General features: G+C 35.4%; 1 protein-coding gene across 15 annotated transcripts in view; it reads right to left on the bottom strand.

Moving 5' to 3' along the window:
• Positions 1–20643, bottom strand: part of LOC100877371 (uncharacterized) — a 197961-nt gene that overhangs the window by 118677 nt on the left and 58641 nt on the right. For 12 of the 15 annotated variants that reach the window (XM_076537730.1, XM_076537764.1, XM_076537645.1 and 9 more), the window contains exon 3: positions 14114–14322. The exons of 1 other annotated variant lie outside the window; for it this stretch is intronic. In XM_076537730.1, coding sequence (XP_076393845.1) covers positions 14114–14301 — 188 coding nt within the window. In that variant the 5' untranslated portion in view covers positions 14302–14322. Of the gene's footprint in view, positions 1–7873; positions 7903–14113; positions 14323–20643 lie in introns of those variants that run through there. 2 more of the 15 variants (XM_012294321.2, XM_012294318.2) reach the window with 2 other exon arrangements.

The raw sequence follows: 20643 nt of genomic DNA, 5'->3' as shown, positions 1-20643 counted from the left end.
TTTCCACTTTTCCCAATTCCTAATTCCCCGATTTCCACGTTTCCCAATTCCTAATTCCCCGATTTCCAATTTCCCCAATTCCAATTTCTCCAACTCCCACTTTCCCCAATTCCAATTTCCCCAATTTCCACTTTTCCCAATTCCTAATTCCCCGATTTTCAATTTTCACAATTCCAATTTCTCCAACTCCCAATTTCCCCAATTTCCAATTACCCCAATTCCTAATTCTCCCAATTCTAATTCCCCCAATTCCCAATTTCCTCAATTTTCAATTTCCCCAATTCCAATTGCCCCAATTCCCAAATCCCTCAACTCCCAAATAACCAAATTCGAAGCTGCCGCTCTCGCGTCTACGCTCGCGTAATCCTCGCGCTCTGAATGGTCCGCATTTTTCCGTAATAATTCAAAAACCAAGCTTCACACCCCATTTTTGCAAAGGAAAATCTTATTCAGAATCACGTCTACCCCCCATTTCAGGGACCTACTAGTTACAAGACACCCTGTACCATTATGTATTTTATTAATCCTTTGTCCTCAAAGGTAATTTGACTGTTTACAAACAGCAACTTTAAAATTTAGTTAAAAATTTAAATGAATACTTTTGAAGTTATTATTTTTCTACTAATAATTTCCATTATTCTTTGCATCAGTATGTTCATACATGACACGTGTCATACTAAAGAATCAATTAAAAAATGCTTATTTCAAATTATTGTATTAAATAAAATGGTGACTGAGTCATCTCTCGAGCGCGAAGGGTTAATATTTTTTCCTTAAATAAATTATTCTTATTTATCTCACGTAACTCAGTCCATAATATCTCAGGCAAATGCGTCCTTAAAAAAAAAGAGTCGTATAAAGTGGTTAATTTCGTCCCACCGGTTATAAAAATTGATTTCAATTAACAGAACAACCGAACTTCTTGCGTAATAGAACCGGCTAGCAACGGGGTTAACAAGAACTTACTACGTTCCAATCGTTCCTCGAATCCCTTCGTTACCGGGATTCACAATTCTAATTAAGGGAGCGAGAATTCGAGCCAAATTAGAATTAGATTAGGCCTTTTTCGTCATCAGGTTACGGCAAACAACTCCGTGGAAGTAACGAACGTGGTCCAATTGGAAGCTCGTGTTATCGGAAACCTCTTCTTTGTTCATTTTTTTTTTGCAAGCAGTTCGAGTTCGTCTCTCGATCTCGGACACGTTCACGTGTTCGTACACGAACGAAAAATCAAAGGAAAATTTCATTGAAGTTCGTTTGATCGTTCACTAAGTTAGCTGCATCGCGAACACGCTTTATTATCACGCTTCTTTCAAATTTAACTGCATGCGAATAATCGTATACAAGGTTTTACAATGTTAACTAGTATGCAGGTTATTTGAAGATGTGAATTTTCAATTTGTAACTCGAGATTGATAGAATTGTAATCTAATTTGTGAATAGAAATTTAAAATTTACAGACTTTTTATTTTGTGAAATTTGAGGGTTTCAAAATATCATACATTTGTAAATTTTTGAACTTGCAAGCTTTTTAATTTATAAATTTCTAACGTTTCAAAATATCATACATTTGTAAATTTTTGAACTTACAAACTTTTTAATTTATAAATTTCTAACGTTTCAAAATATCACACACTTCTAAATTTTTAAACTGTCAAGCATTTTAATTTTTAAATTTCAAACACTTTAAAACATCTATTTTAACAAATTTCTAAATTCTCAAACGTTCAAATTTTCATTCTTAGAAACTTCGTTCGATTCGATGAATTCCTATACTTAGAAATTCATACAGAATTTCACTTAGCACAGAATATTCTGTTTCATATTTAAAAATTTAGTGACTTGATATTTTGGAATTTGGAAGTTCAAAAATCATTTTAAAAGTACACAAATGTAGTGGGTTTATTTATAGTAGTACCACACTATATCTATAGTGTACTTCATCTATTATTTTCACTCTTAAAAAATAATAACAATATGTCGATAAAAAAATTTAATTACAGCCTCTCACTAATCAGCTACAATACAGTTCATATCATACTAGAACAATGAAATATAAATTACAAAAATCCTTCGTTTAATAAAGTAACGTGTCACTTTTCTACAAAAATTGTTCCACAAAATGATTACGTACTACATGATACTAAATGATTCCATGTTACTGCCTTTAACACTAGATTTACGGACGTTTGATGGTCACTTTTATTTAAATTTACCTAAAGTAGAAAAATAAATAAATTGCAGATGATGTGTGAACTGCCTAAAACATTGATACTTTTGCTGAAAGTTGATGAAAGTAGCCATTTTTACAAAAATTTCTTAACAAATTCTGTCATCTAAAGTAGACCTATTATCCGTCATTTTGACGGGTTCCGTAAATCTAGTGTTAAAATAGACAGTAACCGTCTATCATAAAAAAAGAAGGTTACGAAAATCATACTTGTACTATTTTCAAAATCATTGAAGTACGATATGAAACAAAAGAACGATGATTCAGAAACCTTCCCTTGGTAACGTAAATATCGGATAATCTCCGTTAATCGTTTAGTCAAAGAGAATGTATTTACATTTTCCAGATAACAGCGACGCTTCTGCTTCAGGATTAAGAGCAACGTCTACGATTTGTAGACAGATAACGAAGCTTCGTCTTCGCGGCGATGGAGAATTTCTTTCTGTTGCGTAATCATTGAAACCAGAACGCCAACGCGTAATAACGACTTAATTTTATCACTTAAAACCTTCAAAACCTGAATCGTAATTTCAGCATAACTTATACCAAATTTAACTGTCACGAGCTATTAACGAAACGGCAGCTCAATTGTGACCTTATTGACCTACTGTTTCTAGTATTGGAATCATTTTTATATTTAATAAATAAGGAGGTGTTTAATACAATAGCAGGTATATATAATTGCAACTTTATTCGATACAAGAAATAAAGCTGCCTATACTAAAATAGTATAATAAAACAATAGTTGAATATAAGCAACTTCATAATTTATTTTGCAGATCTGAAGATCCTTTCTGTATCCTAAAAATTTCAAAAAAAAACGGGGTTAAAGATTCTCATATTATCCAAATATAAGTTTTGATAATTCTCTCGTGACAATTCCACAAACGTTTTCACAAATTAGTTCATCCGAGGGACAAGTTTTCTTCCCGAGATTTCAAATGTTCCCACGTTACTGCGCCTTTTTAATTAGCCTAAAAACCGTGATTAACCAAAAAGCCCCGAATCCGAAGTGATCGCACAACGATGGTCCAGATTTCGAACTGAAAAACGGAGGTCATTCGTCCTTTTTTTTCTCTTACGATGCGACGAATCGAACTCGATGTAAACCTCCGTGTGACCTCCACGAAAGACCTCGTTTTAGAGAAAATCGATTTCGGAAACTGTGGAATCGAGTATTTTTAAATTTATAAATAGAGCAACCTAAAAATATTGAACTTATTCGACAATTTTTTAAATTAAAAAATGTTGAAAAGATATTAAATATATAAATGATATGTGTATTGTCACATATGTGTTGTTCGTTTTACATGATTTATTTTTATGTTGTTTTTGAGTGTGTAAGTTACAGTCCCATGGTAATTGATGCTACTAAATGAACTGATGTGTGAATAAACATGTGAATAAATGTATGCTAGAACTAATATGTGACCATACATGTGCTAAAACTAATATGCGACCATACATGTGCTAAAACTAATATGTGACCATATATGTGCTAAAACTGAAATAAACATATACTGAAATTAATATGTGCATAAACATATGTTAAAACTAATGTGTGAATAAATATACATATGATGAAACTAACATGTGAAGAGACATATGCTAAAACTAATATGTGAATAAACATGTACTGAAATTAATATGTGAATAAACATATGCTAAGACTAATGTATGAATAAATATACATATGATGAAACTAACATGCGAAGAGATATATGCTAAAACTAATATGTGAATAAACATGTACTGAAATTAATAATGAGAATAAACATATGTTAAAACTAATGTACGAATAAATATACATATGATGAAACTAACATGTGAAGAGACATATGCTAAAACTAATATGTGAATAAACATATACTGAAATTAATATGTGAATAAACATATGCTAAAACTAATGTATGAATAAAAATACATACGATGAAACTAACATGTGAAGAGACATATGCTTAATATGTAAATAAACATATACTGAAATTAATATGAGAATAAACATATGCTAGAACTAATAAGTGAACAAACATACGCTAAAGCTAATATGTGAACAGACATATGCTAAAACTAATATCTATATAAACGCATGCTGAAACTAATATGTGACCAAACATATGTTAAAACTAACATGTGAATTTTGCTATAGATGAAATTTATATAGATCTATTTAAAATTTTACTTTAAAGTATTTACTAACACATGTAACAAAACGAATATCATTTTCTGGGACATATATTCGATTTGTACGTCACCCCGTATAAAATCATATGCAGGTCGAGAGTGAGAGAGACAGCTAACGAAGCTAACGAGAATTTTAATTGGAATGCAGAGATCTAACTGAATATTTCGACAAGACCACCAATACGAATGGAAACATTTCATCGAACTGCTGGAACTTTTAATTAAGTCGCCAGCTAGGAATACGTTAAACATCAAAGTAGATCCTTCAGAGTTAAGACAAACCTTCCGACATGGTTTCGCGATCTTTTCATTGAAGATCATTCCAGGCATTGCTTACAAATCTCTAGTTAATTGGAACTAGTTCGCGATGTGTGTGAAGAGTAATCTCTCACGGATTATTCAAACCGATGTGAAGGGACTTTAAATATCATCGTGAACGAGTTCGCGTGATTTTATTCGAATAATTTCATACGCTTCGGAATAGTACATGCAAGATCAAATGTTATGGGGTCAATAATGGGTATCGAGCCTGATATATGTTATGATTAAAAATTTGGTCATTTTCAAATTTAGAAAGTTCATGTCTGCAATTTGAGAGATTTTAAATGTTGAAATTTAGAAATTTTAGGTTTTAAAATTTAGGACTTTCAAATTTCTAACCTTAGAAATTTAGAAATTTCAAATTTTCGTAGAAATTTCAGATCTTGAAATTTAGGACTCTCAAAATTCAAATTTTTGAATTTGGAAATCTGAAATTTTCAATTTTAGAAATTTAGAAATTTCACATTTTCAAACTTGCGAGTTTCAGACCTTGGAATTTGGGTCTCTCAAATTTCAAATCTCTAAATTCAGAAATCTCAAATTTCCAATTTCAGAAATTTAGAAACTTCAAATCCTCAAACTTACAAGTTTCAGGTCTCAAAATTTAGACCTCTCAAATTTCAAATCTCTGAATTCAGAAATCTCAAATTTCCAACCTTAGAAATTTAGAAATTTCAAATCCTCAAACTTACAAGTTTCAGGTCTCAAAATTTAGGCCTCTCAAATTTCAAATCTCTGAATTCAGAAATCTCAAATTTCCAATTTCAGAAATTTAGAAATTTCAAATCCTCAAACTTACAACTTTCAAATCTCAAAATTTAGGCCTCTCAAATCTCTAAATCTATGAATCTCAAATTTCCCATCTTATAAATTTCAAAAAATATTTTCCTTCCCTACAAATTTCATTTCACATACAGAAAATATGTAGTCAAAGTTAGATGAAGTTAACAAGATCCACAATCCTTTGACAGATCATTCATCAGAGTCATAAAAATACCAGCATTCCACTATAAGCACTGTTCCATATTCGTTCTTCTCTAACCACAATAATCGCAAAACTTCGTCTCATTAATTTTCGAAAAAACCGCTTTATTACAATTTTCCTTCAGTATCTTCCAAGCATTCGCTCTATGATCAGTGCGTATCTACCAACCCCGACATTAGAATAATTACAAGTTTTCGAGATCGGTGGGGTACTCAATTACCCCCGCATGCGTCCTAGAGTTAATATGTAATTAGCGTTTCAGTATGTCTCACAACAAATGCCCATTTTGACAGTGATAACCAACCTGGCAATATCGTAACCGCGATCTCTTCTTTTTCGAATATTTGAGCACACGGAGACCTTGGCGCGTTCACTGCCACGCGAAATTTACGATTTCCGGTTAGAACTTCGAAAATAGGTCAGAACGTTGCATCGTAACGTTTAGTTACAAAAAAGTGCGTACCGCTTTGAATTATGCATGTGTGTCTTCGCATTGGATTTGTTTTAAACCCGTTCGTTTGCTGTTCTTTCTGCAAAGTTCTCCGAAAAACCGCGGCTACTAAATCATTCTATGTACAACATAGATTAATAGGATAACGGTAACCGATTGACCGATCAACGGTACTGATACTATCGATTATATTGATATTTAACGTATCGATAATATCATCAAGATAACGTAAAGGTTAATGAGAATGAAACACGCTGCAAATTTTGCAGTTTGCACAAACTGACATTTATGGTTTAATTACTCTTTGAGTTAACCTAACTTCGATGAAAAATACTTAACAAAATTGTGTACTAAGTTGGGCTAAATTTTATCTGACAATTTTAGTAAAATACTGAATCAAGTTAGTGTGGTACTAATATCTACAGTACACCTTTGGCACTTTTAGAATTGGGTCCATTTCGAAAGTGGACTTCACTATGCATTGGTTCAATGTGGCCAACGCAGTACCGATACAAAAGAAACGACCTTTAATATGCATTTTGATTTTTGAGTGCTTATTCGAAAGTTTCGGTCGCATCACACCAGGTACTCCACAATCTCTCAATTAGAAAAATGAACGTACAGTTTCAACCATGAAAATGAACATACAGCTTCAGTGTTGAAAACGAACATACAGCTTCGGTCATGAAAGAGAACGTATACCTTCACTGACAAAAATGAACGTACAGTTTCAACCATGAAAATGAACATACAGCTTCAGTGTTGAAAACGAACATACAGCTTCAGTCATGAAAGAGAACGTACACCTTCACTGACAAAAATGAAGGTACAGTTTCAACCATGAAAATGAACATACAGCTTCAGTGTTGAAAACGAACATACAGCTTCAGTCATGAAAGAGAACGTACACCTTCACTGACAAAAATGAACGTACAGTTTCAACCATGAAAATGAACATACAGCTTCAGTGTTAAAAACGAACATACAGCTTCAGTCATGAAGAAGAACGTACAGCATCAATGACAAAAATGAACGTACAGTTTCAATCATGAAAATGAACATACAACTTCAGTGTTGAAAACGAACATACAGCTTCAGTCATGAAAGAGAACGTACACCTTCACTGACAAAAATGAACGTACAGTTTCAACCATGAAAATGAACATACAGCTTCAGTTTTGAAAACGAACATACAGCTTCAGTCATGAAAGAGAACGTACACCTTCACTGACAAAAATGAACGTACAGTTTCAACCATGAAAATGAATATACAGCTTCAGTTTTGAAAACGAACATACAGCTTCAGTCATGAAAGAGAACGTACACCTTCACTGACAAAAATGAACGTACAGTTTCAACCATGAAAATGAACATATAGCTAAGAAGAGTGACTGTAATGACAGTAGTCGAGCGCACATAATTTTCGTCAGAACTTTAGGAAGAGCTTCGACGATCAGATGATAGACGTAATAGATTCCGCATGAGAAGCTGGTACGTGACAAAGTTGACATATCTCGTTGTTCGATCTGACCACAGACATACGCGCAAGAAACGGTGGTTCAACGTATTAAACACATCACTAATAACCTCATGAGCCACTAATAATAAGAAAGTGACGTCGAAACGGTGCAAATAAAAACGTATCAGCAATCTGGGACGTATCACGAGACACGTTTACGGTTTCGCGAGTGACAACACGTACCTGTACACCTCCATCGCGTGGTTCCATCAGATTCGGCAGGCAGATAAAGAAGCGTATAGCGAGCGAGGTCGTCCGGCAAAATGTGGACGGCGTTCGGGAACGTGGCCGTGGTTCGTAATCGTGCAACAAAGGGCCTCGAGAAGCAAACTAGCGAGTTCTAATCCACGAACCTCCTGAGCTCGATGGAGCAGTGTGTCGAGGAGGAGAGCAGCAACGTGTGGCTGCTCCAATAGGCTCGTCTGACCTGCCTCAAAATCAAGTATGGCCAGCGTGCGTGAAACATGCGCGCGAGCGAGAACACAGGGGACGGTTTCGTCGGGAGATCACGTTTTCGAGGGTTGGCAGACGTTCTTTCTCGGTTAAAATGCGAAACCGGTATACACGCACACGGATAATCTGGCTGAGTGTGCATACTCCGTAGCAAAGGAAGAAGGGGAGGCCAAGGTAAAGGAGGGTCGGGAGACTAGCTGGAGAAGAGGTTTAGATTATGGTAGCTTTCGGGGTTCCCATCGCAAAGAAGCACGTGTGTTGCCGGTAAACTCGATTCGATTGGATAGAAACGACCGAGTGCGGGCGCGCGAGCGACAAATCGACGAGGGACCTCGAAACAAGGCTGATCGTCAACGGTCGTGCAAATAACGAGCAAAGTAACACGCGAAATCGTACTGCCGTTTGCTTAGCTTGTCCTTAGGGACAACTGACCTACCCTAAAATCAACTTCGACAATGCTCCGGCAAACCACCGTTCAATGTGATCGGTTCTGCTCCTACCTTAACGTGAACTATACAGGCTGTTCTCAGACTTTATAGTACATTTGCTACTTTTCTGGATGTATTTGGAATAGATTGAGAAATGGTTGACATTTCAGCAGTTGCTTTAATTTCAATTTTGAAGTAAATGTGCAATAAGGTCTGACGTTATGCTTTGTATTTGAGGGTTTCAAAGTTATTTCTGACTAGGTACAAGGTAGCTCATCACTTTCATTGATATACTCTAGTGATGTACTTATCACAAGATAATGACTAAGTTATTGATTATAATTGATAAGTTATCATCAACAGTTATTAACAAGTTCAAAAGAAATATGACTTCTGTGAAGTTATATTCTGAAGGACCGATTTTATCGAAGTCTTTTTAACGATTCTGTATAGTTTACCTTTTCGTTTATTAAAAATCGAATGTTTATAACCAGTTGGACCTTCTTTGTCACATTCCCAGTGATCCAATGGGTCACTGAAATATAACATCAGCATCGGTGGGTCACTTTGGCATATAAGAGCAGATGACCCACCGCTGGGTCGCGCTGTCGTGACCATATTAATAATGAAAACCAGTTCTTAATTACTGAATTTAAACATTTGTAATATGTACAAAAAGTAATTTTCCTGGAATCAAACCCGACACTGTTAATTGATAGAACAAAAATGGGAAGCCTTATTAAAACATGAAAACCCACAATGACTAATAGTTACAACTACTTGTAGCTACTTGTAGTATCAACGTTAACTACACTATCGTCCATAAGTATCCGGACACAAACGAAATATGTATTCGCGTTGCATGAAAGTTATTCAAGTATTTGCAACAGTAACTAAAATCGATTTTTTTTCTGCGAAGGTCAGAATACTGGAACGTTTTTCCATTGATAATTCTCGTTTGGAACTCATATCTCGATGGAAAAGAAGCTACAGACGAACTAAACCGAAACTGTCGAGTGCGTAGCGTTACCTCCATTCTTATCTCCATTGAGGGAACCTAAACATCTACCAACAGTTTACAAACACTTGAAACATGTCGAAGAACCCTCTGAATACGTTCTGCACCATAGAAATGAAACACAGTAGAAATTAAAATTTTTGTTAGAATCGAAAGCGTTTCATTAGATTCACAAATTTGGACTTTGTACTTCTGGACATGAATTTTACTTTCACACTTTCATTGTATAATTTGTACTTAAAAATTAATTCTATTACGTTATGACACCTCAAAAAAGATAATAATAATTATTACAAATGATATGATAACCCTAAATACATTTCGTACAAAGTTCAACTATGTTTTATGTAACGAAACCAAGTGTCCGGATACTTATGGACGGTAGTGTACGTTAACGTAGCTTTGATAGTTGAAAGGCTGAATTGAATAGTTATCCTATTTTGATGGAAAATATAATAAAAAAGCAGACGATGCACAAAGAAAGAATCCATTAATCGACTAAAAGTATTTTGACCATGAAGAGAAACAGTGAAGTCAACATCTTTTTCGAAGAATATTTTGCAACACTATGAGGCATCCTTTGTAATTAAAAGTCATCCTGTGTACGGTTGATGAAAATCGATATTAGATGAAGTCATCCGAATTCTTCGTACACATGTGCCGTCATCCCCGTCGTCATCGTTTTTGTTACCGCTATTGTTGGGATCGTTATCCTCATAATTATCAGCATTGTAATCGGTGTCTTCATTGTTACTCCGTTCGTGGCAGTGATCACCTTCGTCGGTTTCACTATCATCGTAGCTGCTTTTCCCGCCATATTCCACAGTTACGTCGTACTCGTTATCCCCCGTCAGCATCGCTATTGTTCTAATCATTACTCTCTTGTAGCTTAGACTTTATTATAATCCATTATACCGTTCGTCATTCCCGACGTTATCGCCTCATTGTAAACCGTATATCTCGCCTCTGTGTTACTCGTAATCCACCTTCGCGGTAATCATTTTCATTCTTGCTTTTTTTATCGATCTTTCTGTACCGTTATGATGTTGCGATTCAAGGATCAACTGCCTCGTAAATTTTGCGATGCAATAAACTAAACGGTTTTAACTTTTGACCCTTTGAAAGGTGACTGACACCATTCAGTTTTAACACAATTAACATAATTTGAAATAAATATTTTTTGACTGAGTCTATATGGTGTATAAGCATAAGATAGTGGCTATTTATGATAGACAAACTTTTTATTAAAAATTTTTTATGGATGTCTAACAGTACATGATGTACAACAGTAGAAGTATCTTCAAGTGAAGAGGGTTAAGTTTACAAAATTTAGAAATATATTTCAATGATCAAATCTAGATGATGTCTGACATCTTCAAGTGCAAAGGGTAAAATTTACAAAATTTAGAAGTACACAATCTAAAAGTGCAAGAATTTGGAAAATATCCAAATCACTTGACCAATTCACAAATATTAACAAAATTAGAAGGAAGCCCAGGTGCAGATACAAAAAATTAAGAAATGTATAAATTGGACAAGGAACAAAATATTTAGATGTGATCAAGTTTAAATGTGTGTCTTGATGGAGAGCCTACGTTGCAGCCGAATGTACATGTCCAAAAGTAGGTGACTGGTTGGCTCAGTTTTACGGTTGAATAAGCCGCCTGCCAGCGTATCAAGCCGGATTCACATTCACACGCAGATGCCGCGAAAATGACCTTCCGGCCCCCGCACGTATTTCGTGGCCATACAAATCACGTCATTCACCGGACCAACGATGTCTACACCGGCGACCACACTGAATTTCTAGCCTAACTGGGACCCGTGCAAGAAAGGAAGGTATTTTTTCGGGAACCTACCGACTGATTCTCGTTTCCGTTTCGACACTACACGCTCTTATAGCTGGGGAATAAATTTTTTTGCAACGCTGCCTCGATTTCAAAATTGATTCGAATCAACTTACGTCGCTGCAAAAACCGAATACTTTCGCTGATTTGGAAATTCGGACACTTTCAGAGTTTTAAATTAGTTATTTTATTAAATTTCGAACTTTTACTGATTTAAAATGATCGGAGAGCTGTTCGGAATGCATCCCTTACTGGGAGTTACGCTAACTGTGAATCGCCCTGTACGTACGCAAAGTTATCCCATAAAATGTTCTTAGCACCATATATTACATGTGAAGATATTTGCTAATTTGCAAAATATTTAGTTTAATTTAAATGTACTTTGATTCAATTTTGCATATGAATTTTTTTATATGGCGAAAGTATATTTTATGAAAGTATCCACGTATAAAGTTTAGTTAATTTTCAGGCCATTTAATGTCAGGATTTACTTCTTTTTTAAATTACTATTCTATCAGCAGTGATGTATAACTCTATTCTTAAACGTATAATATTAAACGTTCATAAATTCATATTCACAGTCCCTTTTTCAATTTATCAAAAGAAACAGTATTAAGGGATCAGTTTCTTATTTGAAAAAACATGTATCTTCGTGCAATAATAATATTCTTTCATATAATACCTTCCACGTAACTAATGAACTCGGTGAAATCTGTCAGGTTACACGATAGACAATACCTTTCATCGACACAATAGCAAAACATTCTTAGTTTCCATCCCTTCGAAGGACCTCGACTTTCTATAAAAAGAATACTTTCCACGTGACGAAATAAGCCCATACATTTTTAAGTTCTGCGTCAGAGGGTAACATTATCAGCCAAGTATGTATCTCCGACATGAATACTGTCAAACCTTTTTTTGCGGCTCCATTTTATCCATAAAATTCGCCGGGCAAAAAGCAACGTGACACGGCCCGAATCCCTGATACGACATTTATAAAGCACCCTACACATCACGCTAAACGTGATGTTACTCGAATAAATGAATGTACGAGACTGAATAATTATTTCGACGTTTTTGACGGTGGGTATGTAGTAAGATCTAGAAAATTTCTAACGTGTGTTAACCCTTTCGCTGCTTAAGTTCTGTGAAACCGTGTAAAACTTGACGGACGATTAAACTTCTACCAATGGACGTGATGGTAGGTGCATTTCGACGGTATGTGGATTATTAAGTGATATTATGATGTAGAAAATTTATAGAAATTTATTAAAAATTAATTATATAAAAATAGAGAAATATGTAGAAATATATAGAAAATATAGAAATATATATAAATGAAATATGACATAGAAAATTTATTTACGCGAAAATTTACCGACGTCAACGAGTTAGTGTGGGAAAATTATTTTTTGTGAAAGTAAGAAAAATAACTGGTATTCTGTATCATTATGTACTGATTATAATAATACCTCGAAGACATTATCTGTATATTGAGAATCATTTTATTATTATCAATTTATCGATAACGTTATTAATAGCAGCTCTATGATGACCTATACAATATTCAAACGTGTATAATATCGAGAACCTTCCAACAGTGCTGTCTAAGAAAATTTATACTTTCTGTTAATATAACGTAATATAAATACCTTGCATGGATAAAGCACTAATAATGATTTTGTAGTTATTTAGTAATTACATATTTTAATTCATAATATTGATATTATTTGAATTGAAGCAATCAAGGTTTGGTTCACGATCCAGCATTTAACGTATAACACCTGAAGACCGGGTTTTTTCTGCGACTTTTTCATTTTTTAAGAGAAAAGCACGTATGTGTGATTTTAAAGCAAAGTTTTATTAAATCAACGCTATTTTTAATGAAATTTTACAAGGGTCGTGTCTAGTATTTCGTAAGAGCGATATTTTGTGAAACATTCACCCTGAAGTGGAACCCGAATTGTATATCTCGCAAACTCTGCCTGCCATTTTCACGGTTACGAAGTTACCAAAAAATACCAGGTAAAAAGCAAAACTAGTTCGACAGACAGTACTAGAACGGTAACAAGAAAAAACCCAATGCGTAAAAATGAAAAAGTAACGCAGCTTAATAAAAATTCGAGCAAAAGCGTAAATCTACGTGGGCCCTCGTAGGAAGTCGGAATGGAAGAACGTAAATTTACGTGGCCCGTCCTTTAAGTGTTAAGATGCATCTAAATATTCGTCGATCACGAATATAGGCAAATTACTGGACGTTTAAAAATCTGACTGTTTAGAAATAGTCATTTCTTACGCGTATACAATAATACGTAGGGCGTGGATTACTGTATTTAACGAAGTCTCTAGTTTCCGAATTGAATCGGTTTTGAAGCTGCGACCATTTTCGCAAAAATTCTAGCGACGATTCTAATTAATTGACAGATCCGAAAAAATGTACATGGGCCGTTAAGTGTTAAAATACCAATGTACACTTCTGATACTCGCTCCATGTTCTTCGCAGCGAAAGAATTAAATAATTGATTTACCTATACTGTACTGTTATTCGGGACAAGAGAACAGAAATGCTAACGAAATGTCGAAATAATGTCGAAACGCGGGAAGAACGTGTTAAAAGTAAAACAGGTTTGTTGGATTTCTGTAAAGGTGGATTAAGTCAGAAATTATTAGACCTTACCACGTACCACCATCTTTTTCAAAGGTTCTGGGACGGCTTCGTTGAAATCGATAGCAACGCGCGCACCAAACGCGTTTAGGTTCTGCGTCGTCGTCGTCGACGTCGTCGTTGTCGTTGACGACGTCGGTGCTGACGAACGAGTTCGTTAATAAGCTCGCCGATGTATCAATTAATAAATTGGCTGTCATCTAACGTAGCATTACCTCTTTCTGTAACATAAAAAACATGTTTTCTGTTCAAATTATTTGCTTCTAGATCTACGCTTTTAATGCTTACATTATTTAAAAAATACGAACAAGCGATTCAAATATTCTAAATAAAAGTACTAAAAAATTCTTGTGTTCTGTCTATAATTTCATAATTAACGTCGCTATTCAAAGTACGTATCTTTCTTAGCAATTATTTATTCTTGTTCTTACAATTATTTATTTTATTTCGTATTTAACGAAATTGTTCCGACTATTTATTTTTCTTAACTACAATATGTTATTTCAGAAACCAAGAACAAGTAACCTAGAAAAGTATGAAAATTATTTTGTGGACTACCCAAAACTATATTCCAGATCAAAGACATTTTTTCACACGTTCTCAAAGTGAACTAAAAAAAAATTCAACTTATTAGAAATATATGTGTTCTAAGTCTAAGGTGAAAAACAAAGAAACTCCGCAGTAACGCCATGAGACCTGTCCCCAACGCGTAAGCCCAGAAAAAATCAATAAAACTTCTCAAACATCCCTATACAAGAACCAACTTCCGAAAGAATAAAGAAACGATCGGGTTTAAAAAAAGAAGAATCAAGCTCCATTCATGGTGAATCAAAATCGATCTCGTTCCAGTTCCTGAAGCCAGTGAACGAAGACGCAATTCGGGCCATATCGAAGTCGACCAAGGCAAAGAACATCGATACGTCGACCATGATACGAGATAATAGGGCAACATGGCAGGGGTGCGAGTTACCACAAGAAAGGGTAGAACGTATGACGATAAGGGAATTAGAAAGTTGGTGAAATAGGGAGTTGGAAATTTAGGGATAGAGGATGTGGAAAGTTTAGAGATGAGGATATTTGAAGAGGTGGAAATTTGAGGAGATGGAAATTGCTAGAGGTGGGAATAAGAAGAGATGGAAATTTGAAGAGGTGGAAATTTGAAGAGATGGAAAGTTGAGAAGGTGAAAATTGGAGGAGTGAAAGCTTGAAGAGGTGGAAATTTGAGGAGGTCGATATTTGATGAGGTGGTAATTTGGAACAGTGGGAATTTGAAATTTTGGAATTTGGGAAATTGGGGGTTGGGAAATTTGGGGTTTGGGAGATGGGGGTTTGGGAGATTGGGGCTTGAAAAATTTGGGGTTTGAGAAATTTGGGATTTGGAAGATTGGGATTTGGAAGATTGGGGTTAGGAAATTTTGGGATTTGGGAAATTGGGATTTGAAAAATTGGGATTTGGGAAATTGGGGTTTGAGAAATTGGGATTTTGGAGATTGGGGTTTGGGAAATTTGGGGTTTGGGAGATTGGGGTTTGAGAAATTTGGAATTTGGGAAATTGGGATTTGGGAGATTGGGGTTTGGGAAATTTGGGATTTGGGAGATTGGGGTTTAGGAAATTTGGGATTTGGGAAATTCGGATTTGAGAAATTGGAATTGGGGAAAGTGGAATTTGGGAGATTGGGATTTGGAAAATTTGGGATTTGGAAAATTTGGGATTTGGAAGATTGGGATTTGAAAAATTGGGATTTGAAAGATTGGGATTTGGAAAATTTGGGATTTGGAAGATTGGGATTTGAAAAATTGAGATTTGGAAGATTGGAATTTGGAAGATTGGGATTTGAGCAATTGTAAGTAGAAAAATTGGGATTGAGTAATCAGGGGTGGTGAAATTGAGATTTGAAAAATTGAAACTGCTATAATGAGATTTTTCCCATTTTGAACTTCAAAATTCAGAAATTACGAACTCCAGAACTCAAGAAATAATTTTATAGATAAATTCAAAAATCCATAAACCTAACATCATAACACATAAAAAGAATCTCCATCCACATCGAACGAAAATCGATCTCGTTCCAGTTCCCGAAGGCAGAGTAAAGGTTGATTCGGGCCTCGGCAGAAAACTGATCTTGCGCCACATCGAGCTCGAGCAAGGCGAAGAACATCGATATGTCGAGGTTGATACGAGATGGTAGGGCAACAGAGGCATGGCGGACAGGGTGAGCTTGGACAGGGCAAGGTAGAACGGGTGGATGAGAATCAGTTGGTTGAGGGGGTGTATTACATCGAGGGGGATAAGGAGCGGCACATATCGACCAGCCTACGAACGGGCGCCAGTCGAGGACGGGGGTCAAGGTCGTCGAATCTACCACGCCTGCCTCCGACGCCCAACAACGACGCCGAGCGTCGTCCGACCCTCAACGATGTTTCTCTCTCTCTCTCTCTCTCGTTTTTTTATTTTTCTCTTATTCTCTTTTCTATCGGTGTCGTTCACATGTTCGATCGAAGTGGACCCACGCTTTTGCGAATTTAAAATTATGAACACCGATAGATTTAGGGGTTTTATGTCAGTTGTGCTAAGGTGGGTGTTTAGCTAGTGGCAAAGGTAGGTATTTAGCTAGTGGCAAAGGTACATAGGTATTTAGCTAGTGGCAAAGATAGATATTTAGCTAGTGGCAAAGGTAGGTATTTAGCTAGTGGCAAAGGTACATAGGTGTTTAGCTAGTGGCAAAGATAGGTATTTAGCTAGTGGTAAAGGTAGGTATTTAGCTAGTGCCAAAGATAGGTATTTAGCTAGTGGCAAAGGTAGGTAATTAGCTAGTGGCAAAGATAGGTATTTAGCTAGTGGCAAAGATAGGTATTTAGCTAGTGGCGAATGTAGGTATTTAGCTAGTGGCAAAAATAGGTGTTTAGCTAGTGGCAAAGGTAGATACAAAGCTAGTAACAAAGGCAGGCAGTCGAATTTTTGCCTTTCTTTGCCTCTGAGAAAGAAAATGGTTCCCTTCTTGCCCTCTTTTTCTAACGACTTGATACAGGCAAAGAAACGCAAAAGCAACTACTGGTACGTGGCTTATTAACACAGTATAAATATATACTAACGACTAACTTATCGATAGTTTAACCCTTTGCACTCCTCAATTGCACTTACCTACCAACTCCTTAATTTACAAAAAATATATCAAGAAAGGGGTTCTCAGTAAAATGTATTGCAACAGTGCGGAGTACGTGACAAATTTTTCTTTGATTATAAATAGTAAATAAATGAAAATATATATATTCAAGCAATCTATTTATCTGAATTATTTACAAGATCCAACAGAAATGTGATGTTGAGTCATACTCGACATAGGAGCGCAAACTCCGTATCACATGTATTTGTCGCGCCGTACATTCATACATGCATGGCATATTCCTCACACAATAATAAGTTAACTTAAAAGTTAAGTACAGTAAAATATCACTTTCATCTTGACCATGCATTTAATTCAAACCTATTATCCCTAAAAGAAAAACAATATACTCGTACTAAAATATTAAAGAACTACGTAAACCGCGTGTCGTCATTTCCAATAAAATTCCAGTAATACTTGGGGCGAGAATAAATTGAAAAATGCCGGCAAGTTATTTAATCGAGGAATATCGTGTCATTCACCGAGCGTACGTTGTTAGTAAACCGTATTATCGTTCAGCGTGTTAGACACGTCTATTTCTGCGGTGACAATCGACGTGTTGTAAAAGTTCCTAACCGCGGTAGTTATATTTTCGAACGAACTACGTATAACACGGTCCCGCAAAGCGGCGTAGAAACAATAAGGCCATAACTACAAACCTGCAAGAGAACAAACATAATGGAATTGTGACTTTAATCGCGAACGTACTATTGAGCTTTTTCCTAGCGCTAGAAATGCTCGAACAAAATGTTCTCAAGGCTCGTTCGAGTCGGATGAATGGTGGTCCAGCAACCCTTATGTTTTCTCTTCTATTGGCAATGACGTAGCGCTCATAGGAACGGCTTGAGCATATCTGTATTAACCGAGAAGAATGGACGTCCTTCCAACGGTGGCTTACTCTTTGACGAGCAACGGTTGACGCTTTTTATTCAACCACCGTCGCGATTATTTCGAAAAAATTCTTCGAACCAGAACTCCGGCGTTGTACAACGGAACCTAGCTTCTCTTATGCTATTTCGGTCATTAAGATGATTATGATAATTAGTGCGGTTAATTAAGTTGGGCTGGAAGGAGGTTATTGAAAAAAATTGTTTGGATTTAGGGGTTAAATGTGGAGATTGGATGATAGATATATGGATTTTTGAAATCGCAGTTATAATTTGGTAAGTTGGAGATTAAGATGATGGGAATATCGACATTCGGAGGATTCGGTGAATTTGGGAAATTCATTGGCAATTCAGAACTTCAGAAATTTAGAAATTTAGATATCTAAGAATTCGGAAGTTTACGAATTTGGAACTGCAGGAATTTGGAAATTTAGAAATTTGGAAATTTGGAAATTTGGAAATTTGGAAATTTGGAAATTTAGAAATTTGGAAATTTGGAAATGTGGAAATTTAGAAAATTGGAAATTTGGAAATTTAGAAATTTGGAAATTTAGAAATTTGGAAATTTGGAAATTTGGAAATTTAGAAATTTAGAAATTTGGAAATTTAGAAAATTGGAAATTTAGAAATTTGGAAATTTAGAAATTTGGAAATGTAGAAATTTGGAAATGTAGAAATTTGGAAATGTAGAAATTTGGAAATTTAGAAATTCAGAAATTTGGAAATTTAGAAATTTGGAAATTTAGAAATTTAGAAATTCAGAAATTTGGAAATTTAGAAATTTGGAAATTTAGATATCTAAGAGTTCGGAAGTTTACGAATTTGGAACTGCAGGAATTTGGAAATTTAGAAATTTGGAAATTTGAAAATTTAAGAATTTGGAAATGTAGAAATTTGAAAATCTAGGAATTTAGAACTGCAAGAATTTGAAAAACCTAGGAATTTGGAAATTTGGGAATTTGAAAAATTTAGAGATCTGAGAGCTTAAAAAATTCAGAAATTTGAGAATTTGAAAATTGCTAATTTGAAAAATTAAAAAATTCAGGAACACAAAACTTCGAAACTAAAAAATTGTCCCTCCACATATTTTTAAATTTCGAAATTGAAAAATAGCTTAACAACGATCACAACACTTGAGCGTTAATTTCTAAAAGACGCCCTTGTCCATTTCTAAAATAACACACGCACACAGGTTCTGCTTCTACAGTACGTATATATAGATCTACATTTGAAGATTAACTCTGTCCTATACATTTGTATGTCCATTTCCATTGTGCCTCTTAATAGGTTACCATTCAAGTATAATATTACATTTAATTTCGTTTATTCGATACTCGTGGCCTCAAAGTCGGTCATGGTTAATGGTATTCGTGATACGAATAAGGTTTGTGTATATTTCAATTAATATACAGAGGAGTATTCATTCACTTTCTCCGTACACTTTCCATAAGTTTCATAGCATGCAAGCTTATTACGTGAACTATAAACATCAGAAACACTCAGGGTGTCGTAATTTTATGTTCATCCTCTTGACCACATCTTCGACTTATTTTTAAATATTGTTATTTTACGTTATTTCCTTAAATTATTACCTCATGCATGAAATCTCTTTTGTTCTAAAAGTGATAGTTACGAAGTTTTTAATAAAACAGTTACAATAAACTGCTATATAATCTACAGATGTCAACCCACGAGTTGGCGCGTGACACAAAGTAGCTCTATCCCCGCCGTGAACACTTCCAGTTACATTTCGGCAAATAAGAATAATAATGACAATAACAACTGCTGAACGCAAGCAGCACTATCTCACTCTCGAGACGTTTGCCTGTCATTGTTTCTCGCCGAATTGGCGACCACTCGAGCCAATAGTACCGCCAAAAATACGTGTGAGGCGTCCATTTTTCTATTCTGACCAATTAGAGCCGTAGCGATTTGGAGACGTAGTGATTTGGGGTCGTAGCGATTTGGGGACGTAGCGATTTGGAGACGTAGCGATTTGTGGATGCATCGATTTGGGGATGTACCGATTTGGGAGTGTAGGAATTTGGGGATGTGGCGATTCGGGGGTGTAAGAATTTAGGAATGGAGGGATTTGGGGCATAGGGACTTGCGTTGATAAGAACATGGGAATGAAAGGATTTGGACATATAGGAATTTGGGGATACACCGATTTGGGAATGTAAGAATTTGGGGAAACAAGGATTTGTGTATGTAAAAATTTGGAAACGAAGGGATTTGGGGATGTCGAGATTTGGAGAGATACATATTCTAAATTTTAGGAATTCGGGAATGTAGGGATTCGGAAGTGTAGATTATTCTGACCAATTGCACCGTACTCTTTTACGTCAGCCTCTTCATTCTCCACCTTATGAATTGACATCGGTACATTCACCTGCGCTTCCATACTTTTTAATCCACAATATAACAAATAAAATTCTAAAACACAAAGACACAAATCACTTTTTTCTTATCACCTCGAATATTTACTACA

The sequence above is a fragment of the Megachile rotundata genome, chromosome 1 (genome assembly GCF_050947335.1).
Source record: "Megachile rotundata isolate GNS110a chromosome 1, iyMegRotu1, whole genome shotgun sequence".
NCBI classification, from domain to species: domain Eukaryota; kingdom Metazoa; phylum Arthropoda; class Insecta; order Hymenoptera; family Megachilidae; genus Megachile; species Megachile rotundata.
The sequence above is the reverse complement of the archived record's forward strand: the minus strand, read 5'-3'. Positions and strand labels throughout refer to the sequence as shown.